This window comes from Phascolarctos cinereus, unplaced genomic scaffold, assembly GCF_003287225.1.
Source record: "Phascolarctos cinereus isolate Bilbo 61053 unplaced genomic scaffold, phaCin_HiC Scaffold_3;HRSCAF=262, whole genome shotgun sequence".
Classification (NCBI taxonomy): domain Eukaryota; kingdom Metazoa; phylum Chordata; class Mammalia; order Diprotodontia; family Phascolarctidae; genus Phascolarctos; species Phascolarctos cinereus.
The window spans coordinates 133,416,531-133,431,253 of NW_027555736.1; the positions used below are offsets into that span (position 1 = coordinate 133,416,531).

Genomic DNA, 14,723 nt, shown 5'->3' on the forward strand with positions numbered 1-14,723 from the left:
AAAGGACTCATACATACAAAACTATGTATGGTAGCTCTATTTGTAGTGGCTGAAAACTAGAAACTAAGGGGACACAAAGCAATCGGGGAATCGCTGAACAAATTATAATACATGAATGTTATTAATGCCTTAAGGAATAACAGAAGATAGCATTTTGCAGAAACATAGGGAGACTGATGAAGGGGGTGGAACTAGGTGATTAATTTATATAATAATGACATTATAAGGAAAAACAACTTTGAAAGACTTAAGAACTCTGATCAATGAAATGACCAAACAAAACTCCAGAGGACTGACGATGAAACATGCTACTCACCTTCTGTTAGAGGTGATGGACTTAAAGTGCAAAATGAGATATATAGTTTTGGACAATGTGGGACTTTATTTTTCCTGAATATATACATATACATACACACATATAAACACATGTATGTGTATGTGTATATACATATACATACATATGTGCATATATATTCAAAAGAAAAGCAAAAAAAGAAGACCAGAAGGAGTCACAGACAAGGAAGAAATCTTTGAAATTTGTGTGTTGAACTTATTATATACTTTAAAAAAAATTTTTAGGCAATTGGGGTTAAGTGACTTGCCCAGGGTCACACAGCTAGTAAGTGTCAAGTGTTTGATCTGAAGCTGGATTTGAACTCAGGTCCTCCTGACTTCAGGGCTGGTGCTGTATCCACTTTGCCACCTAGCTGCCCCAAATTTATTACATACTTAAAGAGAAAAATAAGTTCAATGTAAAGGAGATTTGCCATTTCATGTGTAATCCTCTTTTGTTCTATTATATATACATATATATGTATATAAATGCACTTTTATTTAGTGTTTGCTAGGTTTAGAATAAAAATTAAAAGTGGCATAAAGGATATAGGCAGAGATATGCAACTAGCAAAAGATGTGGACCAACCATAGAGAGTGAGGTATAACAAATGGATGACTCTGTGTTCTATTAGGACTGAAACAAAATCAAGAAATCCAGAGGAAGAGCCACTCATTTTGTGTGGACCCCCTGTAAAAATTTTACAGGAGGAAATATACTCTAAACTTCTCTGAGGCTAACTTTCGTCATCTGTAAAATGGCAATAATGATTCAAATAGTTGTTCACTACTCTTTTCTGGTCCTCCTCATATCTGTATGACTAGGCCTTGTCTGCCTCTTTTGCCAGGATATCATCCTTTTCATGCCTCCTAAGTATGGGTGATCCCCAATACTACTATATGCCCTCTTCTCTGTCCACATTCTTTTTCTTGGTAACTCATCAGCTTCCACAGGTATAATTATTATCTGTGTGCAGGTGACACACAGATTTAAATAGCCATTCCTAGTCTTTCCCCTGAGTTTCACTGGACATTTTAAACTATGTCCTAAAGACATTTCAAACACAGCATGTCCAAAACTGAATTCATTCCCTGCCCCCCCAAAAAACTCCCAACAACACCCTTTCCCTTTTCCAAACTTCATGATTTCTGTCCAAGGTACTACATTCTTCCTGGCTCCTAGTTTTACAAAATTGGCATTATTCTTGACTCCTCACTCTCCCTTACCCTACATATTTAATCAGGTGGCCAATCATGTCATCCACAATAGTTCCTTTTCTTGTCTCACATAGCTACCACTTTGGTTCAGACCCTCATCACCTCTCATTTAAATTAATATTAACAGCCTCTTAATTCATCTGGCCTCAAGTCTCTCCCCACTCCAATCCATCCTACATAGTATTGCCAAAATAATTTTCCTCAAGTGCAGATCTGGCCTTGTGACTCCCCTACTCAGCAAACTCCAGTGGCTTCTTATTGTTTCCAGGATCAAATATAAAGTCCTTGCTTAGCTTCTAAAGCCCACAGAATTTGGCTCCAACCTATTTCTAGCTTCACGTGGGCATCATGCCTCTTTACACACTCTTGGACTTAGCCAAACTGGCATTCTCTCTGTCCGTGATGCACAGTATTTCATCTCCCATCTTCATGATATTGCACTGGCTGTCCCACATGCCTGGAGTATACTTTATCTTTATACCCCATCTCCTAGAGGTGCCCTTCAGGTGCAACCTTCTATATAAAAACTTTCCCAATCTCTACAAAGCTTAGTGCCCTTACTTTCAAACTACCATACATTTAACTGTTTTGTATTTATTTGCATTTTTCTCTCTGAATTTATTCTACTTGTATTTATATATGTTTTTGTCTCCTCCATTAAAATGAAAGCTCCTTGTGAATAGGGGTTGTTTCATTCTTTGTAGTTTTATTCCCAGCACCTAGCCCTGGGACTGAGACTAGTACTTAATAAATCAAAGGATCATAGGAGCATAGATTTAGAGCTGGGAGGGACCTTAGGAGTCAATGAGTACAACCTCCTCATGTTACAGATGAGGAAACTGAGGCTCAGAGAGGTTAAGTGCCTTGCCCAGAGTCAAATAGCTAGTGTTTGAAGAAAGATTTAAATGTTGGTTTTCCTGACTCAAAGTCTAGGGCTCTTCCCACTGTACCATTTAAATGTTTGTTAATTGATTGGTATATTAAAGCACTCTATAAATGTCAGCAATTGTTACTGTTATTATTACTGCCATTCAATAAAACTCCTTTCTTTATTAGGGTTTGGAAAGGGAGATGTTAGCAAATGGTGCTTATGCTCAATTAGGCTGTTTATGAAATAAGAAAATAGAAATTTTATATTGGGAAAAATCTATTTTGAGAAATAAAAGGGGGCCCTAATTTTTCAGTTAAGTGATTTGGAGAAAAATTAAAGGGAACCATGACTAGTTGAATATTTTTCAGAACAATCATTCATTCACCCAAACATCCAATAAACATTTATTGAGTACCTTCTATGTTCTATGTACTATGAAAGATATAAAGATGAATAAGGCATACACTCCACCCATAAGGAGCTTACCTTCTAGCACAAGACATAAGTATGATAATAACTTATGATACAAGGCAGAATAAAAGTGCTACAAGACAGGCCTCCAATGCTATAGGAGTTCAAGATGTTTGGTGTTGCTAAGACAGAAAGCAGAATTTGATTTGCACATAAATGTCAGGTTTTACTATAGCCTAATGGACTATAGTCAGTTGGTTTTTCTTTTAAGTGGAATAACCCAAGTAAGATACAGATAGCATGAGGATTTTTTTTATTTTAATAATTATAATGATAGCTGCTATTTATATAGCAATTTGAGATTTACAACATACTGTACATTTTTATTATTAGTAAACTGTCTCAGGAGCATAGTATTCTACCTCGTAATCATGTTACCTGGGAAAAGGGCTCTAAATCCTCCCTGGAATGATTCAGTGGCAGGTATGAATGAGCCCTGAAGTAAATATTTTCCCCCTATATTTTTCTGTAGATTGACAGCATATCCACCAACACAGAATTTTAGAGGTGGGAGAAACTTAAGAGATCATTTAATCCAATTCCCTGAGGAACTGAGGCTCAGAGAGGTTGGTCACACAGGTAGCAGAAGAGCTAGGATTAGATTTCTAGGCTTCCTGAGTTGCAGAAAAATGATCTTTCCACTTACACCATGAATTGTGTATCCTGAAAAGTTTACCCCTATGGCAGAAGAACTTGGCTAAAGGCCAAGGAAAGAGGAACATATTTTAAATCCCACGTCTACTTTCCTCCTCTCCAGAAATGGGAAAAGAGTTTTGGGAGAAAAAGTGGACTGTTTGGACAAGTAAGGTAACCACCTAAGAAGAGTATGAATACTTGAAATGGAGCCCTACTTTGGCAGAACTGTTTCAAACCGACCTTGAAGAACTTCAGTGAGAAAACCAAGAAGAAAAAGGATCTGAAGAGTCAGAGTGGAAACCTGAAGTTTTTGAGGAAGGTTGGACAGTGGGGAGAAGGTCATATAGAGCAGGAAGGGAAGAAAAAGGACAACCTAAGTGGAGCCATGAAAATAAATGGTAGGTTTCTCTTGAAGAGGTGGGTGCTATATATCCTGAGAGGAAGCAGCTGCTTTCCTCCAAGGAAGAATGATGTAGAGTCATCCACCCAATTTTCCCACATAGTATTGTACCACCTAGACTCCTGGATCACCAGAAATCATGCTCCCAGATACTGGGGGCAGTTAATCTAATGGGCTTTTGGAACTTCTGCCCTGGAGCTTAATTATTTTTATTGGTAAGTACAAAATCACCTAGACTAGAAGTATTGAACTTGCAGCCTCAAAACTCCTGAGTATAGCCCACAGCCAGATTAAAATGTAATTGGGAAATGTATTACAAAATAAGTAAAAATATAATACAATACAGGTAATGTTAACTTGTGTTTTTCTGAGTCAACATGCAGCCAACGGGCAGGGATTCATCTCTATTTGAGGTTGATAATATTGACCTATACCACTGAATCACTAACGGTACTGGAACAGATCATGCTTCACATCTCATCAAGCCATTCTCTTAAGCAATCTGGACCTCTTGTCCTCTGTCCTTCTCCTGTGCCCATATCCCCACTTCCTTCCTGGTTATCTATCCATTACACTATCATGCCTACATTGTGCTGCCTTTTCATATATACATATGTATATGTATGTATATATGTGTATGTATATACACATGTGCACATACCATAAATAATGAAAACATAATGTATTACATAATATGAAATAGAGTATAAACTACATGATATGCTATTCAATGCCTACATATGTGAAAAGCTGGAAAGATATTAACTAAATGATAGTGTAATTAAGTCATATTTAAACATAAGTCATTGATGATCAAGTGTCACCTTGGAGGTTTTCATGTCTCCAGTGGAGTAGATCTCTTTGGAACTATGTAGTGTGACACTTTTATTAGTGACTTAGATAAAGGTATATAGATGGTGTGTCAAGTTGCCAATGAACTCAGATTGGGAAGGATAGTCACACGTTAGATTAATGAGGTCAGGATTCAAAAATATCTGATAGACTAGAACCTTAAAATGAATGAAATAAAATGGAATTTAATAGGAATAGATGTAATACCTTATTTGGGTTAAAAATGAACTTCACTAGTATAAAGCATGGGGGACAGAATTTCATATGAAAAAGATTGGGGGATTTTGGTGAACTGTAAGCTCACCAAATGGGGAATGGCCTTGAATTCATGTCAGCTGAAGGAAGTAAGGCTATTTCTAGCATTTGAAAGTCCACCATGTAGAAAAGGAATTCTATTTGTTCTTTTGGTCCCATTATAGTAGAAAAGCAACAACAATAACAAATAGTTGGAAGATACAAGGAGGCAAAATTAAGTTTCATTTCAGGAAAATTTTTCTACCAATGGGAGTTTTCTAAGTAGAATGATCTGCCTCACAAGATGGTGACCTTCCCTCCACTAGAGGTCTTCAAGCAAAAGCTGGATAATCATTTGCCAGGTATATTGCAATTGAAATTCTTTTTTCAGTATGAGATAGACTAGGTGATCTCAGAGATCCCTTCCAACACTGAAATTTTGTGATATCATATAAGGACCCCAGAAGAAATGAGATCTCTCTAAAATCCTCTAAATGCTCTACACAGCTATGACACAATGGCATATGGTAACTGTATATTACTGGCAACATAGCTCTCTTTCTGTTTTATTCTTATTTTAATTCAATTTCTTCTACAAATGATATTCTCGTTAATGGCTCCCATGGAAGCTAGATAGAGCTGAGTCCTAACTTAGAACAGTTCCAGAGCCTTCAATTTCTTTGTGTAGTTATGGAATTCTCTCTCAGGAGAAGTGCAACCTGCCTTTTAAAAAGCTGAGCAAAGGACTGGCATGTGAGTTGTGTCAAATGGCCTTAAGAATGCAGGGTGAAATTAATTTACTTTCAGAGATAGTTCTCTTGATCTGTTTTAATGCCTATTTTCAGGATGCACATTTAGGATAGGGGATATCTCCTATGGAGATAGGCCAGTTCCAGCGGAAAGGAAGATGGCTGTTGAGAAGTAGCTCTATAATCTCTCATTGCCAGGTTACTATAAGAGCTCACTGAAGAAAGAGAGAAAGGGAGGGAGGGAGGGAGGGAGTGGACAGGGAGAGAGAGGGAGAGAGAGAGAGAGAAAGGAAGGAGGAGGAGGACTAAATTCTTGAGAGACTTAATAGGGAAAGGAGAAATTGGGTGGGCTTGGCAACTGACTGTACAAATAGGTTGCTATCTGAATACTTTTCTATTTAGCACTATTTTCTAAGGGAAACTTTTGTCTTCTTGGGGGGAGTGGGTATTATTAATTTGTGGTCCTAAGCTCTCCTTTGGAAAATCTATTTCTGCAATAATTTTTTTAAAGGAAAAAGAAAAAAAAATAAGTCTTTCCTTCCTTGTAGTGTGTGTCTGGAGCCAAGGAATTCACCAGTGATGGCAATGCCACTATGAATAGGGCAGTTATAATGGATTTCAATGGAGTCAAGAGTCAGACCACAGGAATCACATATCAGGAGCTCCACTGTAACTGTGCCTTTTTATAAATGGAAGTTTCAGAAGAACAGAGTTTCATTTCTGTACTATGCAGTTTCCCTCTGAATTGGACATTTATTATTTTGTTTTCTTAAATCATGAAATACTTTTTTTAAAAAAAATGCTGACCTCTGATTCCTTTTGAAACTCAAGTAAAATCAAATATGTAAGAAACCACAATAACAACAACAAAAAATGACTGGTGAAGCTGTCCTTGAAAAATTCTCAGGGCTTTTCCTCCAAAGCAAGCATCTTTCTAACTTTATTACCATTATCAAGAATGATTTGATAATACAGGGAATTCTTTAAGATGCTATTTAGAGGCCTTCAGAGCAAGGTGTTTGAATTCTTATTGTAATCAGCAAAAAAAGTCATTTAAAAAAAGTGAGCAAAAGCAAATAGTGAACGAACTTAGTAAGTTAAGGAGTGTGATTAAGTAATTGTCAAAAAATTATCCTTCAGTAAACTTTCTATAATGATGATGAGTAAGAATGAAGAAGTTGTGATGATTAGGTAAATAAGTAGTTTAATTTATAAGAGGAGTTAAAAAGTTACAGAGAAAACTAACCCATACTTGAAGAGAGGGGCATAAGGAAACATAGATTTAGACAGGATTTGTACATTTGAAAACAAATAAAAAAAGAAATTTGGAAGCAAAACAAACATTCAAGGACAGAACCACTAATATATGTCTATCATTTTATGAAATAGCCTAGCTAGCTTCTCTTACAGCATGGCCTTCTGCTGAAACAAAATGGGAGCAGCATAAAAGGGACTCTAAAGTGTTTATCTGAAGGGCCACAGCTTACTGAAGATTCTGGAACAATGCAGCTTCTCATCAGAATCAGCCACTGAGCAGAGAAAAAAAAACTAAAAAAAAATCTTAAAAAAAAAGAAAGCTGTAGTATTTGTTATCTCCCTGCTGATTAGAGGTTTGGATTCTACTGGGACATCTGGAAGTCTTCTTGTCTCCTCCTGTGTCAGATTAATGGCCAGCCAGAAAAGAGGTAAGGTCTCATTTTTTGACTGCTGGTGCCTAAAGCTATAAGCATTCCTTTCTCTACCAGACCCTGTCTCTCCCTTTTCCATTCTGACAAGGTTGTATGTGTTTGAAGGAAAAAGGTGGGGGTGGGGGGAGGTGGTGGCAAGCTCTTCAACTTTGAAAGTCTGTTATATGACAATGCAACTAGACTTACATAGATTCCAGCTACAAAAAAGTACTTTGTATTTTTTTTTTAAAGTAAAGTGACTGGATAATTACCTGGTACTTTTAACTAAACCACAGCAGAATTGCTTTGAGTCATCTGCTACCATTTAGAATGTCAGAAATAGTTTGGCATTATCTCCTACACATCAAACCATAGCTGAAGAGTCATGTTTTTGGATTAGAACTGTTTAGGGAGGTCCATTAGGCCTAAAACAATGCCTGGTCATATCCTCACTTAGTTGTGCTCAACTGATCTTATAGTTTAAGTAATGGGGAATGTGTAGCTCAGAGGTCCTATCTTGAGATATCATCACAAATGCTGGTCATAATAGGCTTTGGCCCAGATGAGTGCCCCATTTTCCTACTAGATATTTTATGTGTTGATTTAAAATAGAGTTTTAATTTTTTAGGCTCTCTCATTCTTCACAAGTCATATCAAGTTTATCTCCTTTTTCTGGAATTTCAGAAATCATAACTGTTTTGTTTTTTTTTCCAGCTTATATCATACTTATACAAAGTTTTATTTATAGGTAAGTAGAAAAAGACACAATTCCAATTGATAGCCTTACTAAGGCTGTCTTTTCCCTCATTTCTATAAAATAGAGGTTATATTTTTAAATTGTACTTTTGGGATTTTTTCAACATTGAGAATTCATACGATGGTAGATTTAAATTTGGAAAAGACCTAGGTCCAACATCCTCATTTTACAGATGAGTAAAGTGAGGGCCAAAATTTTAACTGACTTGCCCAACATGGTAAGTGGTAACGCCAGGAGTTTCATGTGGGTCTTCTGACTGCCAATCCAACACTCTTTCCACTGACTATTCTGTATCTCTTAAAAGTTGCTCTTGGGGAGAGATTTTCCTAATTTAGGACAACACCCATGGAGTAACATGGAAAGGGAATGTGTTTTGAAGTTATCTTTCCAAACCTATAAACTATTTTCAAAACTTTCTCCATTTTTCCAGTAGGTAAAATTAAACCCAAACTGATTGTATGTGTGTAGCTTTTGTTTTAAAAGGACAGAAAAATACCAAAACAATAAGAGAAAGAACAGAGAAAGATGTGAGGAATGTCGCCATGAGTATAATTTTCCTTAATGCAGCTCGGAAAGAAGTCAGGCCATCTGGTGATTTGGATCGGGATAGGAAGATGAGCGGGATGCACTTGGATAACCTCCTATTTGTCCATGCATGGGTTTAGGAAATTGTGAGGCTATGAGAAGCTATGAGTCCCTGAAGCTAATACCACTCCTTATGTAGGCTAATGATAAAGCAAAGGTGATAATGTCTCCTGACACACACATCCAGGGTGGGTTTCTCTTTCACCTTTTGTAGAGAGGCTGGGGGATGGGAGGGAAGGAAATAAGGAGGTAGTTACACATTGCAAATGAAGCTAATCCATTTACCATCAATAACGACAGCTGTCAGAGGGCCCTTCTTCTTGTAGTTGTATCGGTCATGGGACTGACACTGTTGATCCCTGAAGCTAGGCACTCCCTTAGGGCAGGGTAAGTTTTCACAAACAGTATGCTCCACACTTGCTCCCCAGCAATTTGTGCCTCCTGGCCCAGGGCTGAAAGGAAGAGAACAGGTTAGTCATTAATTGGAGGCACATAAATTAGCTGGTGTAGATGAAATTTTTTCCTTTCCTGCCAAAAGGGGAAGAGAGACAGAGAAAGACAAGAAGAAAAAAATCTCCAAGGCAATCCATCTGTTCTTACAGACTGTATTGTTCCTGTGAAATCCTTGATGCACGTTTACTACGTGTTTAAGCAAGCCATCAGAAGAATGCATTTTTTGAATTGTAAATCAAAGATACTGGAAAGAGACCATGATGGACATCAATACAGTACAATCCATAAAATCTATCCTTCAGATGTAACTAAAACCTGAGATCTTGCCCATATTTACCATTTGAAAAACAACTTGGTGCTGTTTTGGGAGGCGGAGACCAGAAGATTATTAAACAGGCTACCTAGGTTTATATTCTGGAAGATAATTTTGATAATGAGTAAATAGAAGGTCTTAATGCATCTGTAATAATAATATCTGGCATTTATATAGCACTTAAAATTTTCAGAGCACTTTACATTTATTGTCATGTGATCCTCACAAAAACCTATATTATTATACCTATACTTTAATAATAATGTAACTATTATTAGCTAGTATTTACATAGCACTTTAAGATTTGCCTAGTACTTTACAAATACTATCTCATTTTATCCTTGGAGCTAGGTGCCATTGTTATTCCCATTTTGCAGATGTGGAAACTAAGGCCTAGAGAGGTTAAATGACTTGTCCAGGGTTATATAGCTAGTGAACATCTGAAGCCAGATTTGAATTCAGGTCTTCTTGACTCCAGGTCCTGCACTCTTTTCACTGCACCATCTAGTTGCTTCCTATTATTATCCCCACTTTACAGTTGAAGAAACTGAGGCTCAGAGGGGTTTGACTTGCTCATAGTTACTTAGCATTGGAGGTGGGATTTGAACCCAGATTTCTCCCAATTCCAGATACAGCATTTTTTTTCTGCTATGTTATCCTACCTCCTATGATTTTCCCTTTAGGATGAAAGGGATGAGAAATTAGCTTATTCATTCAGTTGTTCAATGCCTGCTTTGTGTGAGCACCATTATTATCAGTGCCCAGAAGAGTGATGAAGAGGACTTCCAGAAAACAGGGAACACTTGCTCAATTTTTCTTCCTCTATTCAATTAGGCAAGATCAGAATGTCAATGAGAAATCAAGATTAAAATGTGATACAGTCAAGAACATTTCCTGAATGCCTACTTTATACTTTGGCAGGATGAGAAATATGAAGAAAACAGTTTCAGCTGTCAAAGACTTTGTGGTTCAAATGGAAGATTCTAGAGATGGGATTGGGTTTTACCAGGCAAGCCCTCTAGAAGCTATTTCCTCCTGGACCCTTGGCTTGTAATACCACTGGAGGCCACTAGGTAAACAGCAATGCTTTGGCTTCTGGAACACAGGAGAATGATATATGAGAGAGGAATCAATGAGTCTCAAACCTGGAAGATACTTTTGGGCTGATCTAGTGCAAACACCCCTCATTTTACTGGTCAGCATAATAAAGCCCAAAGAATTGACCTATTTCCCTTCCTTTCATCCTCATTCTATCTTGTGGTACCAACACAAAACTGGCTCTCCAGAAGACACTTTATCCTTGGCCATTCTAGTCAGTGTTCATTTTTCCTTCTCCTATGCCTTTTGCCCCAACACACACACACACACACACACACACACACACACACACACACACACACACACACACACACATTCCAGAAGGAATAGTCAGCCTATTCCCTGCTCCCCACTGTTAGTGGAGAGCTCTCTCTTCCTTTTCTTCTGGCATCATCTCCTTTGAGACGGCACTCCATTGATATGCTAAATGCTGCTAGAGGAAATGCAACTGGGCCCTCTACAAAGCCATGTTATCTGATCTCAACTGAGGCTTCAGCAGCAATTCTTTTATTCTTCTCTGAATACCAGACTTCCAATAGTGTCTGTTCTAATCCTCTTTTCTCTTCTGTTCCCAAATCCTACCCCTAACTCAGCAGACTATTGAGAAAATGAAGGCCATATCCACTATTTTATAACTCAAGACCTTGATATGTCTTCACTTGCTTTCATCTTTCCTTCTTCAGTCTTTAAGGAAGAAATGTCAAGGCTAACACCTTCATTTGTGCCCTTGATCCCACCAACTATCATTTCTGATTTCTGTTCCCCTTTTCATGGCCAGGCTTCTAGAGTTGATTATTTTCATTGACTCAATTTTTTAAGCTATCATACACACCTCTCAAGCCCTTACAATTAGGCTTCTGAAGCCCCTACTCTGCTGGACCTCTCAGAATCACAGAATTTGAAATTTGGACATTACCTGAGTGGCCATTGAGCCCAATACATAGATGAAAGGAATCTCCATTATAACATGCCTGATAAGTGATTATCTAGCCTTTGCTTGGATATGATCAAGGGCATGGAACCCATCATCTCTCAAGGCAGCCCCTTCTACTTTGGGGCGGCTATCATTGTAAGGAAGATTCTCATTATGTGAAGTCTAAGTTTTTATCTTTGCAATTTCTATTCACTGTTTTTCAGACCAGCAGAACAAGTCTAATCTCTTGAACATACAACAGCCCTTCAGATATATATAAAGGCACCTATGACATCTATCCTTTAAGTCTTCTCTCCTTCAAACAAAGCAACCATAGGGCCTTCAAATGATCCTTATGTAAAATGAATACAAGGCCCTTTACCATCCTGACTGCTCTCCTGGGGACACTCACTAGCTTATCGATTTCCTGAAATCATGGCCTCTAGAAGAGAACATAACCACCCTAGATGCAGTCTGATGAAGACACAGAACAGCTGGATGATCACCTCCCAAATGATTAACTAATCATTGAGCAATTATTAAGTGCTGACAATTTGCCAGGCACTGTATTAGGTCCTGGGGATACTGAAAGAAGAGCGAAAGAGACTGCCATTGACCTGGAGTATACATTATAAGGGGAGAGATAAGATACTTATACAACCACATACATAATATAATATAAGCAACAGGTATTGAGAAGGTGATCACAAGCAGCAAGGAGAATCAGGAATAGTTTCATGAAGAAGGTGGTGCTTAGTCAGCAAGTATTTATTAAGTATAAACTCATTTCCTTCCCTTCTGAAACCACCCCTCCTATACTTCTCTGTTACAATTGGGGACACCACAATTCTCTGGCACTATGTGCAAGGAGGCCTGGTGCTAATAAGTGCTACAGATACAAAGAAGGTCAAGAAGAAGGTCCCAGCTTTTAAAGGAGAAACACCATGAATACAACTATGTATAAACCAATAGGTATAGGATACAATGAAGAGGATCAGTAGACAGAAGGTATGACTATTCAGAGTGATCTGGAAAGGCTTCTTGTAAAGGTAGGAATTTAACAGGTATTTGAAGGAATCTAAGGAAGCCAGGAGGTGAAGAACAGGAGGGAGGATACTCCAGGCATCGCAGACAACTGGTGTCTAGAGAAAGAGAACCTTGTGCAAGCAGTAGCAAGAGGGACACAACAATGTCACTAGACTGCCAAATACACTGGTGAGGAGGTGGGGTGGGTAAGATGTGGAAGGAAGGCTGGAAAGATAGGAGGGGTCAAGCTAAAAAGGGCTTTGAATAACTGAGGATTTTATACTTCATCCTGATGTGAGAGGAAGCCACTGGAGTTTTTTAAATGGGGTGGTGTTGGGGAACAACAAGGTTAGATCAGTGCTTTAGGAAGATCAATTTGATAGCCAAGTGGAGAACAAAGTAGAATGGGGAGAAGCTTGAGGCAGGAAGAGCAACCAGCAAGATATTGTAATAATCTAGGCATGAGGTGATGAAGGCCTGCACTAGGATGGTGGCAGTGCTAGAGGAGAGAAGAAGGCATAGAAGAAGGAGAGATAATACAAAGGTAAAATTTACAATTTCAAAATGATGGGAGAATGTGAGTGAGTAGTTGAAGATGACATCAAGGCTAGGAGCCTGAGTGCCTGGGAGAATTGTGGTGTCCCCAACTGGACCAGAGAAGTGTAGGAGGGGGTGGTTTTGGAAGGAAAGGAAATGAGTTCAGCTTTGGCCATACTGAGTTTAAGATGTCTTTCGGACATGCAGCTTGAAATGCCCAATAAGGAGCTGGAGATATGAGACAGGAGGTGAGGAAAGAGGTTACAGCTGGATAGATAGTTCTCAGAATCATCAGTTTAAAGATGACAAATCCATGAGAGCTGATGAGATCATTAAACAAAACCATACAGAGGAAAAAAGAGAATGGAGCCTGGGACAGAACCCTGTGGAACACCTGCCATTAATGGGCATGATCTGGACAAAGATCTAGCAAAGGAGACTGAGGAGAGGTTAAATAGGGAGAAGGAGAACCAGCATACAGCAGCATCACAGAAACACAGAGAGAAGAAATTACCAAGAAGAGGATGCTGATGGTGTCAAAGGCTGCTGAGAGGTCAAAAGGATGAAGGCTGAATAAAGCATTAGACTTGGCAACAAACAGATCACTGATAATTTTGAAGAGGGCAATTTTGCTTGAATGAGTCTTGAAGGAAATAAAGAATTCTGTGAGGTAAAAGTGAGGACAAAATACATTCTGATAGGCAGTGAAAAGGCATGGAGATGAGAGGTAGAACATATTCCTTCTTCCTGAAAGACATGCCTCTATTGAAATAGCCCAAGATCACATTAGCCTTTGGGACTATAATTTCTCATGGTTGATTAATTGAGCTTGCAATCCAATAAAAACCCCTTATCTTTTTCAGACAAATAGTTATCTAACCATATACTCCACATCTTGTACTTATGAAATTAATTTTTTGAACTGAAGTATAAGGATTTACATTTGTTGCTACTGAAGTTCATCTTATTCTGTTTGGCTCAATTTAAAATATCTACATCTATCTATCTATTTATCTATCTATCTATCTATCTATCTATCTATCTATATCTATCTATCTATGTGTACATATATATTTCAATCAGCAAAAATCCATCTTTTCTCCCTCAAAGCCCACTCCACCCCAACTGAGAACAAAAGAAAAAGAAAACCCTTGGTATAAATCCTTTATCTATATGCCTTCTACTTTCCCCTTCTTCTTTTTCCTCCCCTTTTCCTGTTGAAATGTATTTTAGTACCAACTGTGTGTGTATGTGCACTCTTCCCTCCTTTGCCCAAATCAGTTGAGTAATGTTCAAGTGCCACTGTCCCCCTGCCATTATATAAACTCTTCCTTGCACATTCCTTTCATGTGAGATAATTTTCCCCATTCTTCCTCTCCCTGCCCCCCTTTCTTCCAGTACTCCTCTTCCCCAGTCTCCCATTCTTCCTTTGAGATCATCCAAACAGCAGAACCACTCCCAGCCCTTGTCTAATTAGCCCATTTCTATTACTCCCTGAAGATGACAAGTGCCCATATTTGAATGTAAGTAAATCCTTATGTAGTCCTTTATCATTGTTTGTGTTTACTTTTTCATGTTTCTCTGAACTCCAGTGTTTGAACTTCCAAGTT

At 38.2% G+C, this 14,723-nt stretch overlaps 1 protein-coding gene and 1 long non-coding RNA gene across 2 annotated transcripts in view; one reads left to right on the forward strand and one right to left on the reverse strand.

Annotated features, from left to right (window-relative positions):
* ADAMTS17 (ADAM metallopeptidase with thrombospondin type 1 motif 17) overlaps positions 1–14,723 on the reverse strand; it is a 485,504-nt gene that overhangs the window by 192,935 nt on the left and 277,846 nt on the right. Inside the window, exon 13 of the mRNA XM_020963836.2 lies at positions 9,059–9,225. Within this exon, the coding sequence (XP_020819495.1) occupies positions 9,059–9,225 (167 nt within the window). The remainder of the gene's footprint in view (positions 1–9,058; positions 9,226–14,723) is intronic.
* Positions 14,552–14,723, forward strand: part of LOC144456302 (uncharacterized) — a 28,483-nt gene continuing 28,311 nt past the window's right edge. Inside the window, exon 1 of the long non-coding RNA XR_013485320.1 lies at positions 14,552–14,636. This is a non-coding gene — a long non-coding RNA (uncharacterized LOC144456302). The remainder of the gene's footprint in view (positions 14,637–14,723) is intronic.